The 16,323-nt window shown below is 43.9% G+C and overlaps 1 protein-coding gene across 2 annotated transcripts in view; it reads right to left on the bottom strand.

Annotated features, from left to right (window-relative positions):
- The window catches only part of LOC148041051 (uncharacterized), a 97,372-nt gene extending 81,528 nt beyond the window's left edge, over positions 1 to 15,844 (bottom strand). The window contains exon 1 of one of the 2 annotated variants that reach the window (XM_087676038.1): positions 15,336 to 15,844. In XM_087676038.1, coding sequence (XP_087532164.1) covers positions 15,336 to 15,484 — 149 coding nt within the window. In that variant the 5' untranslated portion in view covers positions 15,485 to 15,844. The remainder of the gene's footprint in view (positions 1 to 15,335) is intronic. The other variant, XM_087676048.1, reaches the window with a different exon arrangement.
- Between the last annotated feature and the right edge of the window lie 479 nt (positions 15,845 to 16,323).

The raw sequence follows: 16,323 nt of genomic DNA, 5'->3' as shown, positions 1-16,323 counted from the left end.
ACAACACATGGCAAGCAACCATTTGGGACAAATGAGGGATGTCAAGACACCACCTAAAATGGTAGTAGCGGGTTAGAGCAACTTGTCACAATGCAATAGGTCAATGCTAACACAGCAGAATCATGAACAGTACTGCAATGAACATCAACAAGAGCTAGAAGGCTCCACATCAACCAAGCAAGAACCAAACATAGGTCACCATTGTAACACATCAATGCAAGTCAAATGGACAGTTGGCATAGATCAACAGCAGGTACACAAGGTTAGAGCAACACAGTCCAAGCCAACGTGGTTGTCACAGTTCTCTAGGCAAATTAAAAACATATGTGCAAACACTAAACACAACAACGCCAACAACATGCCTTCAACAACACGACAATGAATGCTATGCTTGACACGTTGCCACCTGCTCACAAGCACAACAAAGTGTACAAAAGGCTACTACCTAGTCTAGCACCTATCAAATTAGAAGTAGGCATCTAAGTGAAAGTCGTCACAGTAGAAACCTTGGTCAAATGCAAAAAAGAGGATCATCAAGATTTAGGTCACATCAAACGCAAGGATTAATCATCACATCTCAATCATATGCCAACTACACCAGCTAATACATCGCACTTTACACATCAAACAAAGACTGTAGTCAAAAGAAGATTGAAAATGTAGATTTGTAGCCTGTCACAAATGCAAGATTGAGCTAGTCACCACAAAAAATAGCGAACAAAGCATATCTCAATCAACAAACCGTAACATTTGATACCATATTAGAAGAGCAAAACGTGTAGCAGAATAATGAAAGACACAAGATCTGTAATATTCCCACCCGTGAATATTGACGTCCCGCACACGACGTAAACCTTGTGCAAAGGTTATCTCTTGCATTGAAATTATTGGCAGTGTAATGTGTGACCCGCACGCGAGAAATGGGGTCCTCCGCATTGGTAAATCAAAACCGAAAGTTCAAAACCGCAAGTCTCACAAAAACACCCTCTTGGGAGGGGCAATTTTGAATATTCAAGGCAAATTTTTTTTACTTTAATCCATTTTCCCTAGCCGATGCATGGCTGGAGAAGAGGGAGTGTGGGGGGATGGCCCATGGATGAGTCGTGGCCTGCATGGGAGGGGGGGAACCCATGCACTGGCCACGTGTGTGGAGGCTTTCTCTTCCCTCCCCCCCCTTGCCTATATGAACTCCCGTTAGGGAGAGAGGAGGAGGGAGAAAAGGGACGGTGTTGTGAGAGGGAGGAGGGGACGCTGCTGCCCGCCGTTGCGGAAAGGAGGGAGACCAGGGTGCCGTCGCCGCCGTGCAGGAAGCCGCCAGCCGCCATAGTCCGCCGCCACGGTCCGCCAGGCCGCCACAGCCCGCCGCCACCTCGCCTTGATCACGACCCCCCCCCCCCCCCCCCCGACGTTGCTGCAGAAGCCTACAAGCTTCTTAGAAGCTTCTAAGGGGGCTTTCTTAAGCCCCCTTCCCACTAGATCCCCATAAGTCCATTCATACCCCCCCCCCCGGGACTTTGAAGAGAAGAAGAAGAAGCTATAAAGCCCTCCCGCAAGACACATCGTAAGAGGCTTTCCGCAAATAGGCTTCAAAGCCCACAAGCCATTCGTGAACCCATTCCTAGCCACCCGGGTTTTTCCTAAAGAACTCATAAAGCCCTCTTCCGCAAGCACCATTTATCCAAAGTCCCGCAAAGGAATCTCCTGCGTACGAGGGAAAAAGGCAAAGGTCTGGAGGCTGCATACCAAGGCAAGTCAATTCATAGACCGCAAAGGCAAACCAGAAGCCGAAACCACGCCTGCGATGGCCCCAAAAAAGTCACAAAGTGCGCCTGCGGGAGGTTCATCCCCAAGCATTCAAGTGGATATCTCCCCGAGCCCACAAGTCCAGGTTTTTTCGAGTTTATTCTCACACAAAGAAATGTTTAGGCACGCTTAATTCCATAAGGGAGAATGCATTTTACGCTTATTTTTAATGCATGTGGCAGCGTTAAAAATACATTTGATAAATTATCTCTTTAAACATTAGACAAGGTTGATGCATGTCATGAAATTGAAACAGTTGCATTTCCAGAGTTGTCCGCCTTAGAAGACTAGCTGCATGTTGCTATTTTGGAACATTATCAAAGTAATGAGTCTAAACATGTAGGGCAAAGAAATGAAATTGATAAGTGCAATTGGTTACTAGACATGGTGGGAATAAGCGTGTGCCGCATTTTAGGCAACATCTTCCTTGTAATGATTCATGAGGAAAAGTTAACACCCATAAGATATTATCCGAAAAGAAATAGAAGAGTACGAAAATGATCTTATGGACTTGCAAGTAGCATGTAACATGGAATAAGTTAACACTAGCTTTAGTTTGGTATGAACTTCATTAACTACATTGTAGCTAGGGGAAAGTTGCGTGTTGCATAGTCATCATGCAGAAATTTCATTCATCAGGAGCCGTATTTAGGAAAGGTCGCATGGTTTATCAAAGCATGAGATTCTAAAGTGTAGACAACAAGGTTGTAGGCATGGTTATTTGATGTAAGTCCTAGTAGGTCCTAGGAAAGTTAGTACCCAGATTAACATGCATTTTTACTATACCAAGGAAAGATAGAGTTATTGTGAACCATGTGATGCGTAGAAGCAATGAATCACATGTTTACATGTATTGCGGTAGTTGCAACTATTTTTCCTCCTTTAGATCTACTTTATTATCTCTAGGAAGGATTCATCCTTGTCGCGAGACAAGCATAGTGAATTACCCAAATCACCTAGTCACAAAGGATTCACATGGGTATGGTTCAGTCAATACGATAGATACCCCAAACATTAACTAGGGATTAGCACGTTAAGGATTCGGCCAAGTTTTCCCATTGTCGCTAAGTCGAAACCTTCAAACCCAATAGTCCTAACCATATTCCCAAAAATGTTGAGCTAATTGGATGCTCATGTAAACAATAATCTAGGATTCCTACCTTAAGGACCAAGCGTTCAAAATTATGAAACTCGAATTGAGTTGGATCCCTAGGACTAAACGTTGTCGATTTAGTGAAATTAAGGATGGGGTGGGTAAAAAGACACCCTAAATCCTCCTTCTCGTCTGAAGTTAATTCCGTGACCTGAATATGCCATTCATTAGGGCGAAATGATGGAGGCGACACTTGTGCAGTAAATTGCAACGTCACTTAGCCTCGTGGGTTGATCGTAAGAAGTTTTGCCATTCCGTGGATTAAGGTTGGCAGGTTCTTGCGCGAGTTTAACTTGCAAGGGAAAAGGGTAGTCATCCTCTTGCTCTATCCTCATTAGGGAAAATTTGCCAAGTTAAGGGGAAGCTAGGTATTTGCTTGGACGCAAAGGATTAGTCAATAAACTAAAGCGACATGGTCGCCGGAATCTACCATTAACAAAACCTAAAAGTATTGACAGGGTATGACCCTAACCCAAAGACGATAGGAATCTTGCCATGTTGCAATTGATTCCGGATCGAATGCGGGATGCATTCGAAGGGAAGGAGTCACTCCTTAACAGTTTGCCAGCTAAACGTCCACGGGAATTGATTGTGCTTGTAACAATTTAGAAAGCACTGTTTGCATTGTTTGTTCAAGGAACTAAAGGATGAAAGATATATAAATGCTTCAGGTTGAAGGCCTGAAGGGAGTGGCAGCTCAATTACCCCCGACTGCCTGCCTGACCCTAACCAAGGGGGTTGTTGACCGCGCCGGGAACGTGGACCGAACCCGCCGTGTGAGGTCTTTCCGTTGAGCTCTACTTGGAGCAGGAGGACGCTTGGGTGCCAGGGGGGGCTCTGGCCGTAAATCCCTCGCCTTCCGGGTCCTGCACAAGAGGCTAACGTGACTCAGGATTGGATCTCGAGGCCCGCATACTAGTCTACGGGCAGAAGCTTGGATTAGTGATCCCTACCGGATTACTGGATAGCCTTCAGGCGGATTATGAACAAGCCTACGGGCGGAACTCCTTGTATTTCAAAGATAAAAGGATAAAATGATAATAAAGAAGTTGTTTGACATTGTTTTCTTTATGTCCTGTGATAAGATTACGTGAAGGAACCAGTGCTTAACAGGATTAATCAAGGAAGCTGTTTGTTATATGTCAAATTAATGTGGTAGGTAATTACATAACTAAAACAAACCGAGGAAAGTGCGGAGGATGGACCATGGGTCCGTCCTATGGATGGGTGGTCCCGGTTAGCCGGGAACTTTTCTCAAAATCTTCGACGAACAGAGGGATGATCATCATCGCCGAAACAAATAACAAGAGCGATGACTTAGAATTACCTATTACCCGATTCACGCTGTTTTAGGGGAACGGAATGGGACTATGCCTTATGGTAGAGAGGTCGAGCCTTGCATCCCTCTCGTTTCCCATTCTCCTTGAACCAAGTGCAACATGAATCCGCTTCGGACCTGGCGTTTCTGCGTAAAGTAGTTCGCTCAGGTCTGACGCTAGTTGCTGCTAGTTAACGACCAAATAGGAAAAACCTTAATTCCGGTCGATCCTAGGTGGGAAACGGCCAGGACACTTCCGCTACGTGGCAGACGCGAGGAGACCTAGATTGCAAAACCCGTAACATTCCATGGGAGTGCCGGGTGGAGTTCTCTAGACAGTCTTTCCGATGGACTGCCAAGACGTGTCCTAGAGGATTCTAGTGGACACGTTACAGTTGGTATCAGAGCCGACCAACAACGGAATTATTTTCATGAGATTTCATTAAAAATGAAGTAAAGAAATTGTTGCTGTCCAAACATTTCCTCATCTTCAATACTGTCTTGCAGAATTACGAAGCGTGGAACAAGTTTTTGGTGTTCCGGATCATGTTTATGACTGCAATGCATTCTCCGCATTATAGGCAGAGAATTGAAATGATGAACATCCTGGAGCAGATTTATAATCCATCACCTTTATATATAGAACGAAGATGGACTGGGTCTTCAGGAATCTACTACATAGCTGCCCACCGGTTCACTTATTTACAAACCAATCTAAAGAGGATCAAGTGGTTGGAAGATTTGAAAATCGTGAAGCTGTTCATTTTTGTGGAAGCTCACGTAAATTCGACTTTGCATATTCGAGGTCGGAGGGTTGAATTGAACTCATATGTATATGAGGAAGTAACCCGTGTAATCCCAGCTGACAGGATTAAGGTATTGGGCCGCCATGGGAAGTATGGATTCCAGCGGAAAGGATATCCTGAGCTTCCGATGAATTATCGATTCCTAAAGATTCATGACCCAAAACCCTACTATTACACAGTTCCTGTAGACAAATCCAATACAATGTTGTTCTCCCCAAACTAAATGTAATGATTGGATTATCATCACACGAGATGTTGTATAAGGCTACGCCATGTAAATATAAATAAGGATTTCTTTTATCAATAACCGATTGTGTATCAGGGTTGTTACGGAAATTAAGTAGCTTCATGATTTACGAGATAGCTAAACTAAAGATAAGCTAATGTCAATTATCATACAATAATGTTAAGAAAACTTTTATCCAGGCACAACCCCAGGAACAGGGTCCAAATTCGCCCCCTACATCAAGTACTACTGTGATCCAGGAGAAGAAGTTCCTCCTCAAACAGATAAAGCCACCCGAGTTTGACGGGAGAGGCAGATTCGTCCAGTCGGATGCTGAGATTTGGATTGAATCTATGGAGGACTACTTCGAAGCAGCTGGTACTGCACCTACCAATCAGGCCATGCTCGCCAAATTAAAACTCACCGGTGAAGCCAGATTATGGTGGAAACAATGATGCAGGGATCAAGGGATTTCAGAGAGGTCCGTTACCTGGGAGAAGTTAAAGCAAGCCGTGCAAGGCAGATATTTGCCACCTGCATATCGTACACAGAAAATGAATGAGTTCTATGAGCTAAAACAGTTAGGACTCACCCTTGACGCATACTACTCTAAGTTTGTCTCACTGTTAAAGTATGCGCCACAAATGGACACGACACAGCAGGTGTCCAAATTTTGCGCAGGCTTAAATCCACCTGTAAATACCCGTCTCGAATCTATGCGTCCATCAGATCTTCAGGATGCACTCATTCGAGCGGCACCTATAATTCAGGAAGTGCAAGCTAAACCAAGGGGTATTAAGAATTGGTCTTATAGCGACCCGAACAGAGGAGCATTCAGACCCCAAGTTAAGAGAGTTCAAGGCCACAATCAGGGACAAAGGAAGAAAGCAAGGACAAATAACGTCAACAACTTTGTTCCTACTCACAGTAATGGCCGAAACCTCCGATGTTTCCACTGCAATGAACTCGGTCACTTCAAAAGGCAATGTCCCAAGCTTAGCGAAGGACTCCGTCAAGGTGCAGGCCGCGGTCAGGGAGCCGCCACCCGTGGAAGAGGAAGAGCTGCCTGCATTATCGATAGGCAAAGATGTGATGCAGAAGAAGGGAAAGATCCGACTATGGAAGCGGAATTCGAAAGAGCGACGGTCCATGCCGCTTTACACAAGAAGGGGCCGAATCGCCAATTCTCGGTGATTCAAACACCGTCGGACTATCAAGGTAAAGGTTTCAAAACCTTGATTGATTGTGGCAGTACACATTCCTTTATCTCACCAACGTGTGCTAAGAGATTAGGAATAGCCACAGTAGAAGCACCTACCCTACTTGTGGAATTGGCAAACGGTCGTGAGGTAACTTGTACCAGGCAAACTGCTAAGGAGGAGTTCTATCTGGGAGGAAAGAAAACCTCAGTCAAATTCAGAGTCATGAACTTAGGTATCCATGAGTGCCTACTCGGGATGGATTGGCTTAAGCCTAATGACGCTCACATCCACTGTGGAAAGGGTCAAGTTTCCTTTCGAAACTCTGAAAGAGAGTTTGTTACAACTCAAGGTGAGGCAGGAGTGCCAAGGATCCAGTTAGCCAAAGTATCGCGGATCATAAAAGGGGTTAGGAAAGGATTACCTGTTTACTTGATCAAACTCAACAAGTTAGATCAAAAGCAAGAGTCTCATGAGGGACCCTCTTGGCTAAAAGAATACGCTGACGTATTCCCTGAGGAATTAACTGAACTTCCACCTCCAAGAGAAGTTGATCATGAAATAAGGCTAATACCTGGAGCTGCGCCAATTGCAAAGAGACCTTATAGAATGTCCATTCCGGAGGCTATTGAGTTGAAGGAACAACTCAAGCAACTGTTAGAACAGGGTTACATCCGGCCCAGCAACTCACCATGGGGAGCTCCAGTTCTATTCCAGAAGAAGAAAGATGGGACACTTCGACTATGTATTGATTACCGTGGGTTGAATCAATCAACAGTCAAGAACAAGTATCCTATTCCTAGAATAGATGAGCTTCTCGATCGCCTTCAAGGTGCAAAGATCTTCTCCAAAAATTGATCTCAAGTCAGGTTACTATCAAATCAGGATCAAGGATGAAGATATTCCAAAAACGGCCTTCAATATAAGATATGGGCACTTTGAATTCTTGGTTATGTCATTCGGGCTTACAAATGCACCTGCCACCTTCAATAGATTAATGCAGGATATTTTTAGACCATATCTTGATGATTTCGTGCTTGTCTTCTTCGATGATACTTTAGTCTATTCTAAACAGGAAGAAGATCATGAATCTCAACTTCGGATTGTCCTTGAGACAATGAGGTCTCATAAGCTATATGCAAAAATGAAGAAGTATGCATTCTTCAAACGTCAGATTGAATATCTAGGATTCATAGTATCATCAGAAGGAATATCAGTAGACCCAGCCAAAGTCAGAGATGTGCTTGAATGGCCAATACCAGTATCCGTCAAAGAAATACGCAGTTTTCTTGGCTTGACAGGATGGTATAGGGTCTTTATCAAAAACTATGCTTTGATTGCAGCACCTCTTACCGACTTACTAAAGAAGCAGACTTCTATTACATGGTCAACTCTCGAGCAAAATAGCTTCGACCAATTGAAGCAATGTTTGGTATCAGCACCTATTCTGAAACTTCCCGACCTCAATAAGGAGTTCGAGGTAGTAACTGATGCCAGCATTCTTGCCTTGGGGTGTGTACTCATGCAGGAAGGTCATCCCGTAGCATATTCTTCAAGGAAATTGAAGAGTCATGAAAAGAATTATGCCACGCATGATCTGGAGTTATTAGCTGTCATCCATGCTCTAAAGCTTTGGAGACACTACCTGTTGGGTAACAAGTTTACTCTAGTAACAGATCATAAGAGTCTCAAATGGATTTTTACCCAGAACGAGCTCAACATGAGGCAACGTCGATGGATCGAAGTATTGGAGGAGTATGATTTTGAAATCAAGTATCGACCAGGGAAAGAGAATGTAGTTGCCGATGCACTCAGTCGCAAGGCATTCCTAAACTCCCTAATCTTGCAAAATCCATCAACGGCCAGATCTCTGGCTACAAAGGTATCTATGCCAAGCAACCCTATACTCGAACTAGCTAGAGAGGAGGCATGCCATGATTTGGCCTACCAAACCATGATAAAAGAAATAGCTACCAAAGAGCAGAATCTGAAGTCACAAGCTAAGTATCGGGAATTTTCCACTGATAATGGACTTGTCTATTACAGAACAAGGTTATGTATACCAACAAGCCAGTCACTTAAGCAAAAGATATTATGGGAAGCTCATGACTCCCCTTTCGCAGGACATCCTGGCTATGCAAAAACTCTTAATGCAGTTAGGAAGAGCTATCATTGGGAGAGGCTCAAAGGTGACGTTCTCAAATATGTCACTGAATGTTTGTCTTGCCAACGTATCAAGGCTGAACATGTCATGATACCAGGGAAATTGCAACCACTTGACATTCCCCAAATGAAATGGGAATTCATCAGTATGGATTTTGTGGTAGGCTTACCCCAAGTCCAAGGAGGATACAACTCCATTATGGTTGTAGTTGACATGCTTACCAAGGTTGCACACCTGATTCCAGTAAAGACAAACTATAAAGCCTCCGACATTGCAAGAGTGTTTATCAAGGAAATATTCAAGCTACATGGGCTACCTAGAAGGATCGTTAGCGATCGAGACTCTCTCTTCACTTCACACTTCTGGAGAGCTATCTTTGAAGCTATTGGAACTCAACTCTGTTTTAGCACTGCCTACCATCCCCAAACAGATGGCCAAACAGAGCGAGTAAATCAAATCATTGAGGATATGCTTAGGGCTTACTGCTGTCGAGAGCCGAAGAGATGGATTCAGTACTTGCCGTTAGTAGAATTTGCCTACAATGCTTCTTACCAGCAGAGCATTCAAATGACCCCTTTTCAGGCATTGTATGGTCATGATTGTCGAAGTCCCCTAAATTTTTCTGATCCTACCCTAAGGGTGGAAGCTTCAAGACAAATGTTGGAGGACATGGATGACCAAATAAGGTCAATAAGACAAGACATACAAGCAGCCAAACATAGACAAAAGGCATATGCGGATTTGAAACGCCAAGAGAGGGTCTTCGGAGAAGGAGACATGGTTTTCATTCGTGTACGCCCAAAAAGGAGTTCTCTATCTCTAGGTGAATGCAAGAAGCTAAGTCCAAGGTATTGTGGTCCGTATAAAATCCTCAAATGCCTGGGACCCAATGCTTATAAATTGCAACTTCCAGATAACCTAAAAGTTCACAATGTATTCCATATTAGTCTCTTAAAAAAATATGTACCCAACCCAAATCATGTACTTGATGACCAACAAGTTGTAATGCCTAGTCAAGGAGTCCTTGAACTAAGACCGGAAAAGATTTTAGATGTCAAGGAGAGACAATTGAGATCTAGAACCTTGAAAGAATGCCTCGTCCAGTGGAAAGATTATCCCGAAGAGGATGCTACCTGGATGGATGAAAACTCTCTCAATCTTCAATATCCCCAGTTTATCTCGAGATGAGGACATCTCGATTCTTCTAAGGGGGAGAGAATGTAATATTCCCACCCGTGAATATTGACGTCCCGCACACGACGTAAACCTTGTGCAAAGGTTATCTCTTGCATTGAAATTATTAGCAGTGTAATGTGTGACCCGCACGCGAGAAATGGGGTCCTCCGCATTGGTAAATCAAAACCGAAAGTTCAAAACCGCAAGTCTCACAAAAACACCCTCTTGGGAGGGGCAATTTTCAATATTCAAGGCAAATTTTTTTTACTTTAATCCCTTTTCCCCAGCCGATGCATGGCTGGAGAAGAGGGAGTGTGGAGGGATGGCCCATGGATGAGTCGTGGCCTGCATGGGAGGGGGGGAACCCATGCACTGGCCACGTGTGTGGAGGCTCTCTTCCCTCCCCCCCCTTGCCTATATGAACTCCCGTTAGGGAGAGAGGAGGAGGGAGAAAAGGGACGGTGCTGTGAGAGGGAGGAGGGGACGCTGCTGCCCGCCGTTGGGAAAAGGAGGGAGACCAGGGTGCCGTCGCCGCCGTGCAGGAAGCCGCCAGCCGCCATAGTCCGCCGCCACGGTCCGCCAGGCCGCCACAGCCCGCCACCACCTCGCCTTGATCACGACCCACCCCCCCCCCCCCCCGACGTTGCTGCAGAAGCCTAGAAGCTTCTTAGAAGCTTCTTAAGAAGCTTCTAAGGGGGCTTTCTTAAGCCCCCTTCCCACTAGATCCCCATAAGTCCATTCATACCCCCCCCGGGACTTTGAAGAGAAGAAGAAGAAGCTATAAAGCCCTCCCGCAAGACACATCGTAAGAGGCTTTCCGCAAATAGGCTTCAAAGCCCACAAGCCATTCGTGAACCCATTCTTAGCCACCCGGGTTTTTCCTAAAGAACTCATAAAGCCCTCTTCCGCAAGCACCATTTATCCAAAGTCCCGCAAAGAAATCTCCTGCGTACGAGGGAAAAAGGCAAAGGTCTGGAGGCTGCATACCAAGGCAAGTCAATTCATAGACTGCAAAGGCAAACCAGAAGCCGAAACCACGCCTGCGATGGCCCCAAAAAAGTCACAAAGTGCGCCTGCGGGAGGTTCATCCCCAAGCATTCAAGTGGATATCTCCCCGAGCCCACAAGTCCAGGTTTTTTCGAGTTTATTCTCACACAAAGAAATGTTTAGGCACGCTTAATTCCATAAGGGAGAATGCATTTTACGCTTATTTTTAATGCATGTGGCAGCGTTAAAAATACATTTGATAAATTATCTCTTTAAACATTAGACAAGGTTGATGCATGTCATGAAATTGAAACAGTTGCATTTCCAGAGTTGTCCGCCTTAGAAGACTAGCTGCATGTTGCTATTTTGGAACATTATCAAAGTAATGAGTCTAAACATGTAGGGCAAAGAAATGAAATTGATAAGTGCAATTGGTTACTAGACATGGTGGGAATAAGCGTGTGCCGCATTTTAGGCAACATCTTCCTTGTAATGATTCATGAGGAAAAGTTAACACCCATAAGATATTATCCGAAAAGAAATAGAAGAGTACGAAAATGATCTTATGGACTTGCAAGTAGCATGTAACATGGAATAAGTTAACACTAGCTTTAGTTTGGTATGAACTTCATTAACTACATTGTAGCTAGGGGAAAGTTGCGTGTTGCATAGTCATCATGCAGAAATTTCATTCATCAGGAGCCGTATTTAGGAAAGGTCGCATGGTTTACCAAAGCATGAGATTCTAAAGTGTAGACAACAAGGTTGTAGGCATGGTTATTTGATGTAAGTCCTAGTAGGTCCTAGGAAAGTTAGTACCCAGATTAACATGCATTTTTACTATACCAAGGAAAGATAGAGTTATTGTGAACCATGTGATGCGTAGAAGCAATGAATCACATGTTTACATGTATTACGGTAGTTGCAACTATTTTTCCTCCTTTAGATCTACTTTATTATCTCTAGGAAGGATTCATCCTTGTCGCGAGACAAGCATAGTGAATTACCCAAATCACCTAGTCACAAAGGATTCACATGGGTATGGTTCAGTCAATACGATAGATACCCCAAACATTAACTAGGGATTAGCACGTTAAGGATTCGGCCAAGTTTTCCCATTGTCGCTAAGTCGAAACCTTCAAACCCAATAGTCCTAACCATATTCCCAAAAATGTTGAGCTAATTGGATGCTCATGTAAACAATAATCTAGGATTCCTACCTTAAGGACCAAGCGTTCAAAATTATGAAACTCGAATTGAGTTGGATCCCTAGGACTAAACGTTGTCGATTTAGTGAAATTAAGGATGGGGTGGGTAAAAAGACACCCTAAATCCTCCTTCTCGTCTGAAGTTAATTCCGTGACCTGAATACGCCATTCATTAGGGCGAAATGATGGAGGCGACACTTGTGCAGTAAATTGCAACGTCACTTAGCCTCGCGGGTTGATCGTAAGAAGTTTTGCCATTCCGTGAATTAAGGTTGGCAGGTTTTTGCGCGAGTTTAACTTGCAAGGGAAAAGGGTAGTCATCCTCTTGCTCTATCCTCATTAGGGAAAATTTGCCAAGTTAAGGGGAAGCTAGGTATTTGCTTGGACGCAAAGGATTAGTCAATAAACTAAAGCGACATGGTCGCCGGAATCTACCATTAACAAAACCTAAAAGTATTGACAGGGTATGACCCTAACCCAAAGACGATAGGAATCTTGCCATGTTGCAATTGATTCCGGATCGAATGCGGGATGCATTCGAAGGGAAGGAGTCACTCCTTAACAGTTTGCCAGCTAAACGTCCACGGGAATTGATTGTGCTTGTAACAATTTAGAAAGCACTGTTTGCATTGTTTGTTCAAGGAACTAAAGGATGAAAGATATATAAATGCTTCAGGTTGAAGGCCTGAAGGGAGTGGCAGCTCAGTTACCCCCGACTGCCTGCCTGACCCTAACCAAGGGGGTTGTTGACCGCGCCGGGAACGTGGACCGAACCCGCCGTGTGAGGTCTTTCCGTTGAGCTCTACTTGGAGCAGGAGGACGCTTGGGTGCCAGGGGGGGCTCTGGCCGTAAATCCCTCGCCTTCCGGGTCCTGCACAAGAGGCTAACGTGACTCAGAATTGGATCTCGAGGCCCGCATACTAGTCTACGGGCAGAAGCTTGGATTAGTGATCCCTACCGGATTACTGGATAGCCTTCAGGCGGATTATGAACAAGCCTACGGGCGGAACTCCTTGTATTTCAAAGATAAAAGGATAAAATGATAATAAAGAAGTTGTTTGACATTGTTTTCTTTATGTCCTGTGATAAGATTACGTGAAGGAACCAGTGCTTAACAGGATTAATCAAGGAAGCTGTTTGTTATATGTCAAATTAATGTGGTAGGTAATTACATAACTAAAACAAACCGAGGAAAGTGCGGAGGATGGACCATGGGTCCGTCCTATGGATGGGTGGTCCCGGTTAGCCGGGAACTTTTCTCAAAATCTTCGACGAACAGAGGAATGATCATCATCGCCGAAACAAATAACAAGAGCGATGACTTAGAATTACCTATTACCCGATTCACGCTGTTTTAGGGGAACGGAATAGGACTATGCCTTATGGCAAAGAGGTCGAGCCTTGCATCCCTCTTGTTTCCCATTCTCCTTGAACCAAGTGCAACATGAATCCGCTTCGGACCTGGCGTTTCTAGGTAAAGTAGTTCGCTCAGGTCTGACGCTAGTTGCTGCTAGTTAATGACCAAATAGGAAAAACCTTAATTCCGGTCGATCCTAGGTGGGAAACGGCCAGGACACTTCCGCTACGTGGCAGACGCGGGGAGACCTAGATTGCAAAACCCGTAACATTCCATGGGAGTGCCGGGTGGAGTTCTCTAGACAGTCTTTCCGATGGACTGCCAAGACGTGTCCTAGAGGATTCTAGTGGACACGTTACAAGATCAAGGAAAGAGACAATGAGCAAGATGTAGCCACGAGTAGGAATCCACTATGATAAGAGTACAATGGTTGAGCGCCAACTCATACACTCCACAAGCTCCCTCTCTCCACACCCAGAATCTGCAAGTACATGAATGGATAATGGACTATGGCCACACTTCCTCCTTTCATAGACAAAAATAGAGTTGTCCTACCACAAAATAGATTGGCCAATCACCAAATAAAAAATCAAGAGAATGCCCATAAATTAGGCCGTAGATGCCATGAAATTATGATATGATCACTTCTAACAGTGATTCAATGAAGATTGGTAATGCAACATCTTCATCTCCAACCCAGTGGTAGGTGTGCATGTACCTCTAGTTTGTATCAACTACATTTCCTCTTTGTTGCTCCTATTATGCAAAAGCCTGCAATTAGTCACCATAGAGTCCTAGACAAGTAGCAATATGTTAACTTCAACAAAGGAGGCTCTAAAAGAACTTAGAGAATCTAATTTATTATTTCTTGAAGTTTACTTTCTCTTTTATATGAGCGTGATTTTGGTGCCTTGCTTTCTCACTTCCACCCATCCCAACCCATCTTAGCACTCATTTAGGATCAATTGCAAGCAATTCATCATTCACCATCTTCTTCTTCTGTGTTTTTTGAATCTCTCTTTTCTCTCAATGTTTGCCATACATACCTCGTGTTCCCCCTGCAAACCCTGCTGTCTCTCTGGTCTATGTTTTTTGAGTTTCTCTTTTCTCTTAGTGTTTGCCATATGTTCCCCCCCACCCCCCAAAACCCTACTATCTCTCTGGTTTGCTTTCACAACATCTGCATTTTGCAAGGATTTGAATGTCAACATCTGCATTTTGCAAGGTTGTTCGATCAAGTTCACAAAAAATCCCATCTGTTCTGCCAATCTCAAGCAAAAGGTAGTTTAATAGGTTGTCTCGTACATCACTTTCCTCATGAGCCATGAATTGAGCTGTGCTGAACAACCCATTCTACATGGAGTGCAGATGGACATGAAATAAGCTGTATTAGACTATTTCACTTAAAACAAACTATTTTCATATCAAGTGTGATACATGATGAAATAAGCTGTACTACACTGGCATCTTAAATGACCTAATCGATACTGGTTGCATATTGCCAGCAAAACATACAAGAAGCTATTTTCAATATTGGGTATAACATGAACAGCAAAATAAGCTCTACTGTATTAGGTGTGTAAAACAAGCTATTTCAATATGGAGTCCAAATTTGGGTATAAGCTGGACAGTAAATCGAGCTGTGTGGCATTGAATTCAAGCTTGGGTGTAAGACAAACGGGAGATGAGCTGCACTATAATTTTTTTTTCAAAAAAAATAAAATTCTACTGATAACACCTCGGAGAAAATCCTCCTGACGTAAAATATACAAAGTACAACGAACTCTGTAAAGACTAGATTAGTACAATCGAGCTATTCAACATTGGGTGTACCATAAACAGTGAAATTAGCTATACTACACCTGGTCTGTAAGAGCTGTACTACGCTAGGTCTGTAAAGCAAGGTATTCCAATATTGGATATGAGGAATGTTTGGACCTGACAGGGATGGCAATGCGACAGTCGGCGTCCGAGACGGCGACACCCACGTGCTTGACGCCTACGTCCAGCCCGAGCAGCCGCTTCTTACTGCCTTTGCCACCTGCATTAACAGCCTCCCTCAGCTGCTGCAGATTCACAAGTCTCATATCTCTGTCTCAGCCTGATTATCTTCTGTACAGAGTCCAGACTACTCGGGAGGCCTTATAATGGCACACCAATGTGCTCTGTTTCCTAAATAAGCTTATTGTGACATGATCGCACAAATGTGCCTGTTTCCTTCCTGTGTCTACACCGTTCTACTGATGTTTGTTTCTTTGTACTCAAATTTCGAGCGTGGTACAATCCGAGTACAATTCAAGTCTCGGAGCCACACCCACAACGAAAAGCAGCATCTTTTGGCTATGGTCTATGGTCCTGCTGCGTATATACAACAGAGGTGAATACCGTCTCCTTGTAAAGAGGGAATTGTTTACCCCCATAGGTAATAACAAGATTCAGTTAGGTACCTAATAGGCTATCTTGTAAGCTAGGTTCTTGTTCAAGTGTTCGGAAGCAGGTCCTAGCATACAAAAGGAGATAGTTGAGTAGGTAGCCCTTGGGGGCTTCTATTGCTCAAATACCTATTCATTTCTTATTGACCAAATAGCTTCCATTATCAGAGCTCTCAACATGTCTCAATTTCTCCTTGACCCATCATTGAGATTTCCTCTCGCCCCTAATACTACTTTCCTAAAGTTTAGTCTAGAGTGCAACGTTACCCAGCAAAGTAAAGATTCTTTTTCACAATGCCTTCACCTCTTAGCACGCACCAAACAAAGATTGTATGCTTTCTTCATGACATTGAAACAAAGAACGTCATGAGCAAAAGTCTTGAAAGTTCCCTAATTTGTCTATTGTTAACATCTTCTTAGGGACTATTCTTCAAAATGGTAGGTTGAGTCTATTTGAGGGGGTAGCTTTCCACACCTCTCAATTGGTTTTTCCA

The sequence above is a fragment of the Lygodium microphyllum genome, chromosome 1 (assembly GCF_053477565.2).
Source record: "Lygodium microphyllum isolate KBCC chromosome 1, Lygodium_microphyllum_v1.1.10, whole genome shotgun sequence".
NCBI lineage: Eukaryota > Viridiplantae > Streptophyta > Polypodiopsida > Schizaeales > Lygodiaceae > Lygodium > Lygodium microphyllum.
This window is presented reverse-complemented; position numbering and strand designations above follow the sequence as displayed.